This window comes from Piliocolobus tephrosceles, chromosome 1, assembly GCF_002776525.5.
Source record: "Piliocolobus tephrosceles isolate RC106 chromosome 1, ASM277652v3, whole genome shotgun sequence".
Taxonomy (NCBI): domain Eukaryota; kingdom Metazoa; phylum Chordata; class Mammalia; order Primates; family Cercopithecidae; genus Piliocolobus; species Piliocolobus tephrosceles.
Genome location: NC_045434.1, coordinates 28,312,221 through 28,331,483, shown reverse-complemented (window position 1 = coordinate 28,331,483; position 19,263 = coordinate 28,312,221). Strand labels below are relative to the sequence as shown.

The following is a 19,263-nucleotide window of genomic DNA, read 5'->3' as shown; positions in this document are numbered from 1 at the left end:
CTTCGTCCGTCTCTTGCCCTTCACAGCTCCCCACAGCTTTGCATCCCCCTTCCCTAACCAAACACCATTTTATTTGGGGGACCATTACCCCACACCCCTTATTGCTGCCAAAACCACATGGGCTGGGGGAAAGGGCTGATGCCCAGACACCTCCCCCTACCCATACCCCTCCTGTGTATGGATGGAAAACTTTTTGGGGGGAATTTTTTTTCTGAATAAAAAAGATTCTCCAAAAAAAAAAAAAAAAAAAAAAAGGAACAAACCTTGCTGGAACCCCGATTTTGGATTTGTAGCCTTTAGAACTGTTGAACAGCATATTTCTGTTGTTTAAGCTACCCAGTTAGTGGTAGTTAGTTATGGCAGCACTAGCAAGCTGATATAATTAGTCCAAAATTGAAGACAACCCAACGTCCACTAACCGATGAAAACATATTATGGTACATCTATGCTGTGAAGTATGAAGAAATGAACCACTTGTAAGTGCAACAACACGGCTGACTCTCAAAAGCACTCATGCCAATCGATATAAGCCAGAAACAAAAGGCTACAGTCTATATATGTTTTTATTTATATGACATTAAAGAAAAGGCAAAACTGTCAAGACTAAAATAAGATCAGTGGTTGCCAAGGGCTGGTAACTAGGGGGAAGGAATTGGCTACGAAAAGGCACAAAGGGATTTTTAGGGGCAAAGGAAATATTCTGTATTTTGATTATGGTAGTGGATACATTATTGTAGATATTGGTCAAATCACATACACCTAAAATGGGTGAATTTTAGATGTAAATAATCCTTCAATAAACCTGACTCCTAAAAATTATATTACAAAAAATACAAAGATGGAAGCCAAAATATCATATATTCTCATCACCTAAATAGAATCACTATGAACATTTTGCTATATTTAAATCTGGCTTTCATATAGATTATATATATTTAAAAGTATAGGGTGACATTGTATATCTAGTTTTATAATTTACTTATTTCATTTAACAAAATATTGTAAATAACAATATTATTCTGAAATTTTACATCTATTTATTTCATAGGGTATAGATATGCTGCAGTTTCTTCAACCAATGCCCTGTTGTTGAAAACTGGGGGTTGCTGGGTGCAGTGGGTCACATCTGTAATCCCAGCACTATGGAAAGCAAAGGTGGAAGGATTGCTTCAGCTCAGGGGTTCAAGACCAGCCTGGGCAACATAGAGAGACCTTGTCCCTACTAAAAATTTGAAAAACAAAATCAGCCGGGCATGGTGGCACACACCTGTAGTCCCAACTACTTGGGAGGCTAAAGTGGGAGGATCACTTGAGCTCAGGATGTCGAGGCTGCAAGGAGCTGTGATCCCACCACTGCACTCCAGCCTAGGTGACAGAGTGAGACTCTGTCTCAAGCAAACAAACAAACAAACACCTGTGGGTTTCCCTGCAGTGTTTTGCAATAATAATGCTTCAATCAATCTCGTTAAAGCTTAGTTGCTATTTAATCTATAAAAATGGAATCATCACTTTGGGAGGCCGAGGCGGGCAGATCACGAGGTCAGGAGATCGAGACCATCCTGGCTAACACGGTGAAACCCCGTCTCTACTAAAAATACAAGAAAATTAGCCGGGCGTAGTGGCGGGCGCCTGTAGTCCCAGCTACTGGAGAGGCTGAGGCAGGAGAATGACGTGAACCCGGGCGGGGGGTGTTGCGGAGCTTGCAGTGAGCCGAGATCGCGCCACTGCACTCCAGCCTGGGGCACAGAGCAAGACTTTGTCTCAAAAAAAAAAAAAAAAAAAAAAAGGAATCATGATTTTTGTTAAACAATAGAGATATCATATATTAAAATTATTAATTTAAAAAGTGATCTATTTCTTAATAGAATATATCCCATTGCTATACTTTTTTTTTTTTCAGAGACAGGGTCTTACTCTGTAACCCAAGTTAGAGTGTAGTGGCCGGATCATAGCTCACTACAGCATCGAACTTGAACACCTGGGCTCAAATGATCCTCCTGCCTCAGCCTCCCATGTAGCTGGAACTACAGGCGCATGAATCACCACACCCAGCCCCCATTACTACATATTTTTGAGAGTTGTCCTCTTTTTGACTTATACTTTCGTGTGGCAGAATTTAGAGAGGCTGAGTAGTATAGTGAAATAACATAGGTGCTGGAGTCACGGGACTTGGGTTTGTGCTGAGTAATGAGAAAGCACATTAGCTTTCTCCTCTGTAAATTGGTGAGCTTCTCTCTTGCCTACCTCCACTACAGACAGGCTGTAAATGCTAAATAATTGCTTTATCATTCTCCTTTGCAGTAAGGATGGCCAGGTGACACAGTTCTGGTCAATGAAAAGTCTGTTGAGAGGGTCAGGTGTGGTGGCTCAAGCCTGTAATCCCAGCACTTTGGGAAGCCAAGGCAGGAGGATTGCGTGAGTCCAGCAGTTTGAGACCAGCCTTGGCAATATAGCAAGACCCATCTCTACAAAAAAAAATTTTGTTTTTTAAATTTAGCTGGGCATGGTGGCATGTTTCTAAAGTCCCAGCTTCTCAGGAGGCTGAGGTGGGAGGATCACTTGAGCTCAGGAGTTCGAAGCTGCAGTGAGCTATGATCACACCACTCCACACCTGCCTGGGTGACAGAGTGAAGCCCTGTCGCTAAAAAAAAAAAAAAAAAAAATTAGAAAACAAAGTCTGTTGGGAAAGCTTTGCCTTTTAATAAAAGCAAAGATGCCCTGGTGCCTGCTCCTTCCCTTCCTCCTTCTTCCAGTTGTGAACACAAGTGTAACACCTGGAGCAGCTGTCCCACAACCAGGTGACATTCATGAGTGTAAGTGGCTAACATGGTAAGAGTGGTGACGTGGAAGGTCTAAGAGGCCTGGATCCTTGAAGACACTGTTGGTCCTCCCGCACCAGTCCCAGAATGCCACCTCCAGGCCTCTTTTGAATGAGGAAAACAACCTCCATCTGTTTAAACCAGGTTTTCTGTTACTTGTAGATTAAAGATATTACAGCTAATATACCAATTGTTGTGAAGGCAAATGAGGTATATACAGGACAGTGCTTTATAAAATGGGAACCAATGTATTGCTGAACAATTAAATGTAAAATTAGGCCGGGCGCGGTAGCTCATGCCTGTAATCCTAGCACTTTGGGAGGCCAAAGTGGGCAGATCATGAGGTCAGGAGATCCAGACAACCCTGGCTAACACAGTGAAACTCCGTCTCTACTAAAAATACAAAAAAATTAGCCAGGTGTGGTGGCAGGCGCCTGTAGTCCCTCAAGTTCAGCTGCTTGAGTTCAGCTACTCAAGAGGCTGAAGCAGAGGAATGGCTCAACACGGGAGGCAGAGGTTGCAGTGAGCCAAGATTGCGCCACTGCTCTCCAGCCTGGGGGACAGAGCCAGACTCTGTCTCAAAAAATGAATACAATAGAATAGAATAGCATAGCATAGCATAGCATAGCATAGCATAGCATAGCATAGCATAGAATAGAATAGAATAAAAAATAGCAGGCTGACCGGCCAGGCACGGTGGCTCACACCTATAATCCCAGCACTTTGGGAGCCTGAGGCAGGAGGGTCACTTAAGCCCAGGAATTTGAGACTAGCCTAGACAACAGAGTGAAACTCCATCTCTATGAATTAAAAAAAAAAAAAAAAAAAGTTTTTTTTAAATGTTGTCTTTCTACTTGTGATCTGTTTTTTTCTCTCCAAAGCTTCTCATTCATCTAGAGTTTATATTACATTTCCTCTACTCTTTCAACATTATTTTCAATTGCATAATGCTGTGATTATTTTTTAAAATGTATATAATTAAACCAAAATATTCTGTGCATAATTTTTTTTAAATACAAAGATTTAGTTGTCTTATTCAGAGAGATGTGTTGTAAAACAGTAACACGCCTGTATCATTTAGATGATCAGATACCTTTAGAAGAGTCAGATACCCCAAGTGACTGCTTCCAAGTGCATTACTTTCCTGAGCTAGGAATTTTCATTCCAATTCACTAGATGAGAAGTGTTGGAAACAAAGGTTGATAATGTTTTCAGGATACAGACCCCCACATATATTGTAATTCATGTTAAACATGAAAAAGACTTGGAGCAAGTCACTAGCCCCTGAATCTTGGTTTTCTTACTTTTAAAAAGGGGATGTATACAGACTTACCCGAAAGGATACTATAAACATCATTAATTAATGTCAATAAAGCACTTGGCTATTATATATACTGTGTGCTGGTGACACAGAAGCTTCCACACCAGAAAGGCGTCTACCTCTTCATTCCCAGGCACAGCAGTTCAGACGCCCTGTTTTTAAATTACCACTCATTGTGTGAGCTTGGATAAAGTGTCACTTTTTCCTCTGTAAAATATTATGATAATAATAGTACCTACTTTATAAGAGTGTTATGAAAGATTAGTGAAGCAATCCTGGTAAAGTGTTCAGCGTGGCTCCTGGCACATGGATGTGCCTAATAAATGTCAGCTATTATTAGCATCATAACTTGTGCCTTTTCTGCTCTGTTGGCTCTTTCCCTCTAGCATATAAACACCTTAAGTTTTTTCCACCTAAAATAAATAATATCCCTTTGATATTACCTTTTATTTCTTTTTCTCCTTCAATTTATTTTTCTCTGGTCATATCCTCCACTTCGGCTTTGGCCACATACACAACATAGCCAATGTCAACGACTAAGGAGTCAGTAATATTCACCTGACCAAGGTGTAGGAGCAAGGAAAGCATGTGGCATAGAAGAAGCACATGAGGTTATGAGCCAGGGTGTCATCTGTTCAAATCTCGGCTCTGCAACTTTCTAGGTGTGTGACCTTGGGCAAATTTCTTATCATCTCTGAACTTCAGCTTTCTCACCAATAAGCTAGAGATAAAAACATCTGCCTTGCAGGACTGCAGTGAGCTTAAAACACATAATGCACATAAAGTACACAGCACAATGCAATGCACGGTAAGAAATAATTATCACCCAAAATATAAAGTTCATTGCAACTTGCAATCTTGTTGAGGTGATAAGACTGATGCATGAAAAATGATTCAAGAGCAAGTTGAGAGGTGTCTGCCACCGCCTTTAAGAACAAAGATGGAGTGTGTGTTGAAGCCTTTGACTTCACTGAAAAAAATAAGTTATTAAAAAAACAACTTTGGGCCGGGCGTGGTGGCTCATGCCCAGGGTCTCCCAGCACTTTGGGAGGGCAAGGTGGGCAGATCACCTGAGGTCAGGAGTTCGAGACCAGCCCGGCCAACATGGTAACAACCCACCTCTATTAAAAATACAAAAATTAGTCAGGTGTGGTGGCACATGCCTGTAGTCCCAGCTACTTGGGAGGCTGAGGCAGGAGAATCACTTGAACCTAGGAGGTAGATTCCTAAAAGAGTGCAGAATCAACACTAAATGTTGCAGAGAAAAGCATATAAACTATTTTTAAAATTTTAATCCAAAGTTATATTTAACTTGGGTCCTATTATGTGACTTGGTCACATTATGTTCTTTGTTTATTTGTTTGTTTTTGTTTTTAGCAGATTTACCTTTTCAATTCAGTTTTGCTGGTGCTAATAGCAAAAACCATTCTGAATTTCCTGAGCATAGGCTGGCTAGATTCTGGGAGCTAGCTGGGCCGGAACTATAACCACAGATAATCTGCAATGCACACAGTTCCCAGGAGGATGCTCAGAGGCCACTGACATGAAGACATCTCCTGATTTTCCACATCGGATGTTATTTCACTTTTACATAGGCCAAAGAGCCACAGAGAAGATAGCTCTTTCTGTTGAGATAATCCCCTCCCCTACCCTGAGAATTGGATCTAACCTACCCGAACTGGATTTTTTAAAGGACACACTGTTCTCACGTAAAGCCAAATAGCTGACTTAGAGTGACTGTGTGTGACTGCCTCCTTGGCTGTCTCTCATCATTTAATTTTGCTAGTGGGAGATCACAGTTCCATCTTCAAAAACAAATTATATTGTAATGCTTTCTTAATTAAAAACCCTTTGAGTCATGCTTACTGAAATCTGTTACATGGATTTAACTGATCTGCAGGGAAGAGATTTTCTGTTCTCTGTGGAATTGAAGAACTTAGAAAGGAAATGAATAGATGAAAATGTTCCAGTCATGAAATCTCTCCCTTTAATAATACTTGCCACAATGAAGTATTATCTACTGGTAAGTTTACTTAACTTCAGTCAAATCAGAAGAACTAACCAGCCCAGGCCCTGGGGAAAAGTTGCATTCATACCCAGCTCCTATAGTTTCCAACGTTTTTCTTCAAGATGTAGAAACTGAATTTCCTTAACAGTAACATGGAGAAAATATGAACCATCTAGTTGGGTGGTTGAAAGAATGATAGATATTATGTGTGTCTTCACATGTGAACATATGTTTTAAGAACAAGGAACTATTCAATGAGGTAAAGCAATATTTTATCTATTTGTGAACTTCCCCAAAAGCCAGAAGGTTTTGCCTGGGAGGCAGAGGTTGCAGTACATCTTCACACCCCCAAGCCAGTCCACATTTCTGACTAGGGACACTTTCCAACATGTTACTCTTCAACATGGCACTCTGAGCCTCTGACTACCCCTCCACTGAGTACTGACCACTTAATGATAGATTGAAAATAGTCCTGATTCCATACCAAAGATAGCAAGTAGATTATGCTTGGTCAGTAATTTTAAAACTTTTAATGTATGAGAAGCTATTGTAAACATCAAAATATTTTACATAACCGTACTGGAGTACCTGTTAGACTTTTAATATGTATTGATTGAAAAAATTTATGGCTGGGCATGGTGACTCATACCTGTAATCCCAGCACTTTGGGAGGCCGAGGCTGGTGGATTACCCGAGGTCAGGGGTTCAAAACCAGCCTGGCCAACATGGAGAAACCCCGTCTGTACTAAAAATACAAAATTAGCTGGACGTAGTGGTGCATGCCTATAATCCCAGCTTCTTGGGAGGCTGAGGCAGGAGAATCACTTGAACCTGGGAGGCAGAGGTTGCAGTGAGCCGAAATCGCACCATTGCACTCCAGCCTGGGCAACAAGAGTGAAACTCCATCTCAAAAAAAAAAAAAAAAGAAAAGAAAAGAAAAAGAAAAAATGTATATTCACGCATGACCTGGGCAATAAAGGCTCCAGGCTCTAACATCTGCCCAAACGGAACACGTGTTCATCTTTTCTTCTCCCATTCACCCCCACAAATATAGTCTTTGAGTGCATTTAAGAAAAAAGTATATTTTTCTTTTTTGATGCAAGCCATGAGGAGAATTTTCTCATAGAAAAGTGTAAATGGTAAGGACAGCCCCAGAAAAAAAAACATAAAAGCCTATTTTACCTATGCTGTTGCTATGCGGCCACCATGTACACTATTATGTTTCCTATATGTGAGTGAGAAGGGAAGCCCAAGTCATTAGGAAGTTGTCTCCATCTTCCTTTTATCTCTTTTCACCCCACAACCTTTACCAACAACCTTGGAAATATCTTTTCCATGCCTAGCACAGTGTCAGGCACACAGAAGGCCCAAGCATGTTATTGAATGTCCCACACTTTTTACCTCCATGGTAAGAAACATACTGCCTAAACACAGTGAGAAAGAGATTACTTTTAGGCACTGAACTACAGTTGATGATTATCCTTTGCCTACCCACATCTCCTTCTAAGGGATTCTTCTTTGCCTATAGATCTTTCTGCTCTAAACAGGCCCCCATCCCTCTCCATAAAACATAATTTCATGCATCAAAGGTGAGCTTCTGTCCCAGGGCAGTGCTTCAGTTGCCTACTGGACAACTCCCTGCTGGTATGGTCACTTGAAAGAAGGAGCTCAGCCAATAAACACTCTTCTAAGAAGGGTTTTGGGAAACACAGAAGCTGGGTCAGTTAACACAGGAAATGAGCTGAAAGGTCACATGGCGGGAGGTAGGCTCAGGGCTAGGGTGGCCATCAGGGACTACAGCTGAAGTCAGCAGCTAGATATTGGTGAAGTGGAGAATGGAGTTGACGCTGAGAAACATTCTGTAAACCAAAAATAAAATTCTAAGCCCTACAACTGGCTGAATGGGACCACGGGGATTCCAAAGAAACCTGAAAAACTAACCTGAACTAAGACCCCGGGAAGGAGGAGTCAGACATGCTTTATTATACCCTCCTCCCTTTAGAATTTAGACACAACTAACCAACATTAACATTAAAACACAGATCTTAAGACCTACCAAATGAACTCTTTAGCAATAAGATAGAAAAATCCAACCTGACTCTAGTATAGCATCACATGACAGATAAAGAAGGAAATCAAAATATTTTACCCCAAAATATGTTTCTTTGCCATATTTTGAAATGACTCTTTGCATCTGTAAATAATCTCAATTAATGTAACTATGTATTTCCCCTTCCAGGCCCTCCCAACCCCAAAGAGATTAACTAAATCTGGCACCATTTAAGGTCTGAAAAGAGACATTTATCATCTATTCTTTCTGAAGCCTGCTACCTGGAGGCTTCATCCGTAACAAGAACCTCAGCTTCCACAATCCCTCTTATCTTAACCCCAACTATTTCCTTCTGCTGACTTCAACTTTAGTGAAAGCTTAACTCTTTCAACGAATTGCCAATCAGGAAATCTTTTAATTCCACCTATGACCTGAAAGCCCTTCCTCCATTGGGTCTGGGCCAACCTAGTGTGTACCTTACTTGTATTGATTGATGTCTTATATCTCCCTAAAATGTATAAAACCAAGCTGTTACCCAACCACTTTGGGCACATGTTCTCAGGACCTCTTGAGGCCGTGTCATGGGTCATGGTACTCACATTTGGCTCAGAATAAATCTCTTCAAATATTTTATAGAGTATGGATTTTCTTGTCAACAAGAACCATGCTGAGTGAGACTTTGCAGCTCCTAAGAGACAGGGAGAATAGTGGACTTGACCTTTTTTGAAAGGCCAGTTTCTGTTTTGGTTTCGGAGAATACTTACTATATTACACAAGAAGGTGTTTGGGTCATGGGTGTGGATCCCTCATGGCTTGGTGCTATCTTAGAGATAGTGAGTTCTCACATGATCTGATAATTTAAAAGTGTGTGGCACCTCCCCCCACCCCACTCTCTTTCTCACTCCTGCTCCTGCCATGTGAGATTCCTGCTCCCTCTCTGCCTTCTGCCATGAGTGTAAGCCTCCTGAGGCCTCCCCAGAAACAGATGCTGGTGCTATGCTTCCTGTACAGCCTACAGAACTGTAAGCCAATTAAACCTCTTTTCTTTATAAATTATCCAGCCTCAGGCATTTATTTATAGTAATGCAAGAATGGACTAAACCCCCCTCCACCATCACACTCCTTCCCATTTCCCTAAAGAAACTTGAAACATTTCCCTCAAGAAACTCTGTACCTTGGAAGTAAGATGGGAGAAGCTCTGTGCTGCACCTAAAGGAGATTACTGCTGGCAGCCTTTGCAAAGACTCAGAATGAGTCTGTAGCTGCCCTCAGGTTGGCCCAAGACTCGACCAGCACTAGGTCTCCCCACAGCTGCTCATGGTTTCCACTCTGGCCCTGTACAGCATAGGACACATAATCCCACACCACTGGGCAAGTCCGAAGCAGATATCCTGCATATGCTTGGGCAAATCTAGTCCTCAAGTTGTTAGTCAATAGATTGGGTGAAAGAAAAATATCTGAAGAGCCTCCATAAAGTCTTTTTTGTTTTTTTTTTTTTTTGTTTTTTTTTGTTTTTGAGACGGAGTCTCATTCCGTCGCCCAGGCTGGAGTGCAGTGGTGCAATCTCGGCTCACTTCAACCTTGGCCTCCTGGGTTCAAGTGATTCTCCTGCCTCAGCCTCCTGACTAGCTGGGATTACAGACACCCACCACCATGTCTGGCTAATTTTTGTATTTTCAGTAGAGACGGGATTTTGCCATGTTGGCCAGGCTGCTCTCAAACTCCAGACCTCAGGTGATCCGCCCGCCTTGACCTCCCAAAGTGGTAGGATTACAGACATGAGCCACCACGCCTGGCCGAAAGTTCATTCTTGAGGGCTTTCCTACAACAGCATAAAATTTAGAAATTAGATGGCATTAGAAGGCTGTATTTCAGCTATATGATCAGCTATCTATATAGTTACTGGGAAAATTGTCAGTACCAAAATGGAGTCGCTTATATGAAATCCTAACAAAATAGAGTCACGAGGCCAAGAGGAAAGGGCCCCCCCACACATACACCCTATAACAGGAACTGTGACAAAAGACTTTTCCCACTGAACTTTCCTGTTAAGCCACTTCTATGAAGACCCTTTCGTAGCCATAGCCAGTACCACCAATGAACAAACGCCACTACCTGCAATAAGTCCCTATAACCTATGATATTTGTTTCCAAACAGTTTATGTGGACTTCTCCTTTTTGCCTTTAAAAGTTTCCCCTTGCTCAAACTCCTCAGATGCACCAGGGGTTTGCCATATAGCACACATATCCCGAATTGCAATCCCTTGCTATTCCTGAATAAACTCTTTGTTTTGGGGAGTTGATCACGCTGTAGCTCATTTTAGGTTGCCTCTCTCTCTCTCCATATATATATGTGTGTGTGTGTATGTGTGTATGTATAATCATATATATAGTATATATGTGTGTATATGTTTAGATATATATAGTTTGTGTTTATACACACACACACACACACACATAGCTATGTGGACTATCTATGTGACTTAAATAAATCAGCTAATTATTCTGATCCATAGTTTCTCCACTTGTAAAGGAAGAATTCTGATCTTTATTCAGTTTACCTCAGGGCTATCATGAAATGAAATGAGATAAGCAATATGAAAGTGTCCTATAAACTGTATAGCCTCCATTCGGATGTATGTCTTTGGCAGGATGATAAAGAATCAAGAAGAAGGAGTATCCATGTTAGCAAAGTGTCCAGGCTGTGTTTGCTCTTATATTAGTGACCGATGTTGCTCCTGACAGAAGCTATTCTTCAGGAAACATCACATCCAATATGGTAAATCCATCAAACAGGAGCTAAGAAACAGGAATGAGATGGGCACTTGTCCAAGGGAAAATGCCAGGAGAGCAAATAATGATGAAAACTAAACTTTTCCCTTTGTTTTTAATTTCAGGAAAAAAATGATGAGGACCAAAAGTCAATGAATAAGCAAAAGAGCTCAGAAAAAAAGATGTTTCTAAATTGGTCATTAAGTATTTGTTCCTTGGGAAGAGACCTCCATGTGAGCTTGATGGAAAAATGGGAAAAATGTCAAAAGCCTGATCTGATCAGATCCCAAAGTGGATTATTATTTTAAAAACCAGATGGCATCGCTCTGGGGAGGCAAGTTCAGGAAGGTCATGTTAGCAAAGGACATAACAAAAACAGCAAAATAAAAATTCCCCAAATGCAGGAGGAAAAATGGGGACTGGGAAAGCTTTCATAACAGACTGATTAGGCAGTTGAGCATGGTCGCAACACCTCCCCGTCTATATCTGGGAACACAAAAATTGACTGGGCTAAGCCTGGATTTTTAAGGGAAATATGAAAAACTGAGAGCAAAACAAAAGACACGGTTAAAAGGCAACTAGAACTTTGTGAGCCTTCAAAGCAGCAGTGCCCCTTGGCAGGGACCCTAAGGCATTTGCCTTTAGGAAGACCAGTTTTCTTAAGGAATCTTAAGAAACTCTTGAAAGATCATGCATTTTAACCATTTTAAGTATAAAGCAAATATGCGATGCATCATCAGTTTAGACATGGGTCACAATTTTATAGTCAGGCATAAAAGGATACTGTGTCCCAGCTCCGGATAGGTTAGAAATCATTAGAAATCACGGTCTCCCCTTCCTAACTTTTTCAGAATGATCTGTCATGGCCCTCATACACAGGCCCGATGTATCTGACCTACAACCAAGTCTACAACCCAAGAGTCTCAACCATTGTTAACGTGTCATCTCAGTAGGTCCCATTACAAATGCCACCTCCCCTGTGCATCCATCCCGCTCCACAGGAAGTCTCCCCACTCTAGATTTCTGCCTCACAATGTTACAGCCAGAAGCTCCATGGGAGTGAGGGTCTGTGTCTTACATATACCCGTACACTCTACATCTCGGCTTACTACAACCTCTGCCTCCTAGGTTCAAGCAATTCTCCTGTCTCAGCCTCCCAAGTAGCTGGGACTACAGGCACACGCCCAGATAATTTTTGTATTGTCAGTAGAGATGGGGTTTCACCATATTGGTCAGGCTGGTCTTGAACTCCTGACCACAGGTGATCCACCCACCTCAGCCTCCTAAAGTGCTGGGATTACAGGCGTGAGTCACTGCGCCCGGCCGAGGGTGGGTGTTTAATAACGAATGACTTGAATGGTTTACTAAACAAACAGGGAAACAGCCAAAAGCTGTGATAATTTCAGGGATTCCTGGGATGGGGAATGGTGCCATGAGCTGCCTGCCTAGTCCCAGACCACTGGTCCTCATCACTTCCTTCCCTCAGCCTCATTTTCAGGCTAAGTTACCATTTTATTCACCATGCTTTTGTGGTAAGCCTCCACATCGTTACTGAAATAAGAGTATACATAAACTAGTTCCATTTGGGGCCATCTGTGTGTGTGTTTAGGGGAGGAGGGTGTACCCCAGAGACTCCTTGAAGCCCCCAGCAGAGGTTTCCTCTCCAGCTGGGAGAGCCCTGCAAGCACCCGGGGTCCTGGGTGTCCTGAGCAAACTGCCAGCCCGCGCCACTGGTTGTTTCGGTTTCACTCTTCAAGGGCCTGTTGCTTTCTATTTCTGTGTGACCCATTCATTCATCCAGGCATTCATTGACAATGTATTGAGTATTTATAGCTGCCAGACACCAGAAACAAAATGGTGAGCAAAGCAGTCACTGCCCTACCTTCGTGGAGGTGACAGTTTCTCATGGAAGACGTGTGGAAGAAAATTAATAGCCAGCCAACTTAAACCCTCTGCTGAAAGAAGGGAAATAACCACTACCTTGAAGAACTGTATGCAGGATCCCTTAACAGCCACAGGGCTGCAGTTGGCCTGCCTCATGTCCCGAGAATCGTCCTGGTGCATCTGAGCTGGAGACTCCTTGGCTCCAGGCTGCAGAAAGGAAATGGAGATGAAAACTAGTCTAACGGAGAATCTGGAGGGGACAGTGTTTCCTCAGAAGGAAAGGGGCCTCCACGCCCAGGAGAATTCCAGGAGGTGGGGACTGCAGGAAGTGGGGATGCTGGGGCTGAGTGGGTGCTAAAAGGCAGGAAGGTGAAAAGGGCAAGGCTGAAGCTGCCCAGATGTTCAGTGCCGTTCACGGGGTTGGGAGTTTTCAGTTGCCTCCTGTGAGCCTTTTTTTTTTTTTTTTTTTTTTCTCTTTTCTCTGCTTGGAGGAGAATAAGTCTATTTCATGAAGGGATGCAGTTTCATAAAGTCAGCTGTTAAAATTCCAGGGTGTGCATGGGTTTTCCTTCACGAAGGCCTTTATTTAATGGGAATATAGGAAGCAAGCTCATTTCCTAGGCCATTCACTCATGGGAGAAGTGATTGGAGTCTTTTCTTTCATGTCTTCTGGGCAACTACTCAGCCCTTTGGTGGACTTGGCTTATGCAAGACGGTCAAAAACCTTGCAATCAAGAGACTCGGTTTTCTTTCTGGTTCTGCCATTTGTTGGCTGTGAGACCATGGGCAAGTCTCTCTCCTTCCCTGGGCCATAGTCTTCTCGGCTGTAAAGACCCTTGCAGCTGTCGTGTTCTGTGAACACTTCCCTGTGATTCTCTGTGAGGGGGGATGTTGAGAGGGGAAGGAGGCAGAGCTGGGGCAGCTGAGCCACAGGGGAGGTGGAGGGGCACAGGAAGGCAGGCAGAACCTGGGCGATCCATCAGTCCTCACTGATCACATCAGACTCCAGGACTGAGAGCCACAATGCTTCAGGAAAGCTCAATGAACCCCAACAGCCACAGTTTCTTTCCCTAAGCGTATACAATGGCATTTGCCAAGAACCAAAAAGAATGCAGAGACTAACTGGTGGTAGCTTTTGCCTGGCATTCAAAAACTGGGCCAGAGCAAGTGGAAAATGCCAGAGATTGTTAAACTTTTCACCCTGACCAGCACCCACGCAGCTCTGCAGTGACTGCTGACAGCATGGAGTAACCTGCAGAGCAGGGGAGAAGAAAAAGAGAGGGATAGTGTATGGGCAAAAAAGACAAAGATTCATTCAAGGGCAGTGGGAACTGACCACAGGGATTATAGGCCACATGATCCTGGGTTTTAGGAGGCAGGGCCGTATTGTAGGGGGAAAAAAAATCAATTCAAGGGAAGTCAGGAGACACAATTTCTAATACTATATTTTTCCTTTACAGAGTAATTCTGAGCAAGCCACAAGGTAGTAATTGGAGGCTGTAAGATTACTTACGTTTCTTCTTATTGGAAACTCTTTTTCTCTGTGGATTTAGCAGCACAAGGACAATCTCGTTTCTTTCAAGAGAAGGAAAACATTCCTATGAGTTAAGCCAAACAGATTCAAGCCTAGGTCTTGCTGACTATATGATTGGTTTTTTGAAAAATCATTTCGGCGATGTTCACTATCTGATTCAGAAAGTGAGAACAGTACCCTCTGGTCAGCTGTAAACAGACACCCATTTGTAAATGTCTCAAGTTCAGGCTTAGCTTCAGAACCAATCAAATAAGAATAGAATCTTTAGAGCAAACTGTGTTTCTCCACTCTGGAGGTGAGTCGGCCAGGGCAGATTGGAAATACTTACTTCACAAGTATTGACATTGTTGTTGGTATTAACAACATGCAGTTGCTCAAATGCAAGCATTATTTTAAGTGGCTTAAAGTTACTTCCCACAGTTTTGGTATATTTATCGGCTACTGCCATTTGCTTTTTGTTTTTCTCTTTGGATTTATTAATGTAAAGCAGGGATTATTAACCTACAGTCCAGGAAGCCTGTGAATTTGAATGGGGAAAAAATTATGATTTTTACCACCTGTTAACTAAATTTAACATTTTATTTCATTGTGAATAAAGCCATAAACTCAAAGTGGTAATAACAGTACCTGTGATTTTTGTCATTACTGATAGAAATCACAGACATTTTACACTACATTACAGTTGTTGCAGATACGTTGTAAGTAAAATATCATTTACACTCAAAACTACTTTGAAATTAGACCTCCTGCTGGATCTTGTTTTTAACGTGTTTAAACAAATAACAAAACATGTTTATTTTAAATTTTTAATATTTTGATAATTATATTTCATTATCATTTGTTTCCTTTATAATCTATATTTTATATATTTAAAAACATCTTTCTGAGAAGGGTCCCCCAGGTTTCACCAGTGAGGTTCATGGCATACACACACACACAGACACACATACGCATGCACACACACAGAGTAAGAACTGATTTAGAGACTAACATTGACACTGGTGCCTGAGACGCAAGACTGAAATTAGAAAGTTCTCCCAAAGATACACGGTTGTTTTAAAGCTAGGGGTGAGGGAGGAAATCTGCAGATTCCATAGGAATGCGCTCCCTGGAGCCTGCTGGGTGCTGTCCTTGTGTTCTGGCTGGCTGTTATTTGTCTCTGTCCCTGCTACATGTCTTAAAGGACTTCCCTGGATCTCCAGTTCCTAGCATAGTGCCTAGCACAGTGCAGGTTCTCGGTGAGTTTGTAGAGTGAATGGAAATACAAACTGGAAATATACCCTTGTTGAAATCAGCACGCCGACGTCCTGTTGAATGAGGGGGACATGTGTAAGTGTGTGTGTGTATGTGTTTGTGTGTCTGTATATGTGTGTTTGTGTGTGTGTGTAAAACCAGGTGGGGACATAGGGACGATTATTGGGGTGTGGGTGTATAAATTGGGATGTTCTTTTTCAAAGAAACTCCAAACAGACTTCTGGAAGGTTATTTTCTAAGAATCTTGCTGGCAGTGGGAAGGCAACCCCCACTGTGCACAGCCCCACCCGGCCTCACGTGGCCACCACTCTCTTCCCTCATGAAGGGCTGGCTCCCCAGTATATATAAATCTCTCTGGAGTTCGGGCATGAGCCAGCAAGGCCACCCATCCGGACACCTCTCAGCACAGCAGAGCTTTCCAGAGGAAGCCTCACCCAGCCTCTGCACTGAGGTTCTTCTGTGCACGTTGCTGCAACTTTGGGTCCAAGATGCCAGCTGTCCAGGTGCTGCTTCTGGCCTGCCTGATGTGGGATGTGGGGGCCAGGACAGCTCAGCTCCGGAAGGCCAATGACCGGAGTGGCCGATGCCAGTATACATTCATTGTGGCCAGTCCCAATGAATCCAGCTGCCCAGAGCAAAGCCAGGCCATGTCAATCATCCATAACCTACAGAAAGACAGCAGCACCCAGCGCTTAGACCTGGAGGCCACCAAAGCTCGGCTCAGCTCCCTGGAGAGCCTCCTCCACCACCAGTTGACCTTGGACCGGGCTGCCAGGCCCCAGGAGACCCAGGAGGGGCTGCAGAGGGAGCTGGGCACTCTGAGGCGGGAGCGGGACCAGCTGGAAACCCAAACCAGAGAGTTGGAGACTGCCTATAGCAACCTCCTCCGAGACAAGTCAGTTCTGGAGGAAGAGAAGAAGAGACTGAGGCAAGAGAATGAGAATCTGGCCAGGAGGTTGGAAAGCAGCAGCCAGGAGGTAGCAAGGCTGAGAAGGGGCCAGTGTCCCCAGATCCGAGACACTGCTCGGGATGTGCCACCAGGCTCCAGAGAAGGTAAGAATGCAGAGTGGGGGGACTCTGAGTTCAGCGGGTGATATGGCTCCTAGTGACCTGCTACAGGTGCCCCAGGCCTCCCTGCCTGCCCTTTCTCTCAGAGACTGCACAGCTAGCAAAAGACAGATAAGGAAAGCACAGCGATCACCTTCAAGTATTACTAGTAATTTAGCTCCTGAGAGCTTCATTTAGGTTAGTGGTTCAGAGTTCTTGTGCCCCTCCACGACAGTTTTGATAGTCCGTAGCAAAAGGAGAAATAAAAGGACTGGGTGAGACGTGTCTGCATATGAGCAGTAGAAAGTTGCCTACTGTCCCTTTTGAAAAACACTATCCTTTTTTGAACCTTTGTTTAGATTGTTATTCGTACCTTTTGGTGTTAAAATGACCTTTATTTATGAAATTACAATAGATTTAGGAAATGATAATAAGTGGTAAGTTTTTGTTTATTTTTAAATGTTTTTCCTTGGTAAAATAAAGAGGGGGCAGCTCTCTGTCAGTTCCCTCAATATGTTGTTCTGAAAGTTTTCTTACTCAGTCCAATCTGAGAACCTCTGCTTTTAAGTCACCAAATTCTTGCGATGACTGATAGGCTGTTCCGTTCATCCTGGTTCCTTCTTGCCTGAAGTTGAGTCTGCATGTGTGTGTGTGTGTGTGTGTGTTGTGAGAGGGAGAATGCTCCTCTTATTAGCTGGGAAGACAGTATTTGTGTCACTGTGAAAGTGTGCTCCCAAATATTTGAGATTGAGGAAGTGGTCTAATCATGAGGAACTAAGCAAGTAAATTCAGTTGTTGGACAATTAGTTTGGATGGGTCAAAGATGTCAGTGCCAAGGAAGAAAGAAAAAAGGGGTTGGGACGGGCTTTTTCTATATTAAAGATACTAAAGAAATGTGTTAACCAAATGTAGTGCATGAGTCTTGATTGGTGTCTTCATCCAAGGGGGAAAAAGGCTATGAGGAACAGGTTTGGGGTAACTGAGGCAATGTGAATATAGACTGCTCATTACTATGTTACTGTATTAATGTTCAGTTTCTTGGTGAGATAATGATACTGTGGTTGTGAAGTATAAAATCTTTGTTCTAAGGATATACATGCTTAAGTACCCAGGGGTGAAGTGTCAGGATGTCTGCAATTTGCTTTCAGATGGTTGAAGAAAGACTGCAAATATATAGATAACGAGAGAAAGAAAGGTAAAACAACTGTGGCAAAATATTAATAACTGGTGAATTACAAACTGGTGAGTCTAAGTATATGGGGAGCTTATTGTACTATTCTTTCAGTCTTTCTACAGGCTTGAAAAACTTCTTTTGTGGTCATTTAACAAGTCTTTGGGGATTTATTAGATGTGCTTCCTAATTTTATATTTCTTCTTGATCTTTCCAGCTAGTCCACTTTTGAAATAAGGGCAACATCCCATTATATTGAAGACCAAACATGGAAGTTCTTTTCTAGTAGTGGATGGTTTTCATAAGAAGGAAATTACATTAGTACAAGAATGTGGAACTGGAAAGGGACCTAACGAGCATCCAGTACCACTGGCTGATTTTTGCAGATATGGAAACTGAGGCCCAGAGAGGTTATTCAGTTTGTTGATGGCCACCTACCAGTTAGTGGCAAAGCTAGAATTCTGGCCTCTTCCTCTGAGGTTCAGTGACTTCCTTTTCTTTCCTTTCCTTTCTTTCTTTTCTTTCTTTTCCTTCCTCTCTCTCTCTCTCTCTGTCTCTCTCTTTCACAGAGTTTCACTCTTGTCGCCCAGGCTAGAGTGTAATGGCGTGATCTCAGCTCACTGAAACCTCTGCCTCCTGGGTTCAAGCAATTTTCCTACCTCAACCTCCTAAGTAGCTGGGATTAAAGGCATGTGCCACCATGCCGGGATAATTTTGTATTTTTAGTACAGACAGGGTTTCACCATGTTGGTCAGGCTAGTCTCGAACTCCTAACCTCAGGTGATCCACCCACCTTGGCCTTCCAAAGCATTGGGATTACAGGCGTGAGCCACTGCAGCTGGCCATGAGGTTCAGTGACTTTCAGGACCTTTAGCTGACCTCTGACTTATAGACCCTAAAGGTAAAAGACAGAAAGGTACAGGAATGCTTGGAACAAAAGATCTGTTTCAAGGTTCCAGATCTAGGGAAAAGGGAGCATTCTGGAGGCTGGAACATAAGTCTGGGTGTGCTTTTTTGCAGGAGTGGCAAGAACTAGGTGTGGAGGTTTGGGTAGAGAAGCTGAGTGAGGCTGAGTGGACAAAGGTGAGGCCTGAGAAGGCAGCCTTCCCGTATTCCACCTGCAGCTCAAATTGTTACCACCACTTTCTTGATCATGTATTAATAGTTGTTATATAGAAAAAAATTCCTGGTAATATGACATATTTTACTACATAACTCTTATTGCAAAGTTATATAGAAATTTTTCTACTCTGGGCTTACATAAAAGTTTCATATATGGGGCCGGGCGCGGTGGCTCAAGCCTGTAATCCCAGCACTTTGGGAGGCCGAGACGGGCGGATCACGAGGTCAGGAGATCAAGACCATCCTGGCTAACACGGTGAAACCCTGTCTCTACTAAAAAT

General features: G+C 42.8%; 1 protein-coding gene across 1 annotated transcript in view; it reads left to right on the top strand.

The window, feature by feature from the left end:
- Positions 1-16,017: 16,017 nt before the first annotated feature.
- MYOC (myocilin) overlaps positions 16,018-19,263 on the top strand; it is a 17,036-nt gene continuing 13,790 nt past the window's right edge. The window contains exon 1 of the mRNA XM_023207030.2: positions 16,018-16,695. Within this exon, the coding sequence (XP_023062798.1) occupies positions 16,131-16,695 (565 nt within the window). The 5' untranslated portion in view covers positions 16,018-16,130. The remainder of the gene's footprint in view (positions 16,696-19,263) is intronic.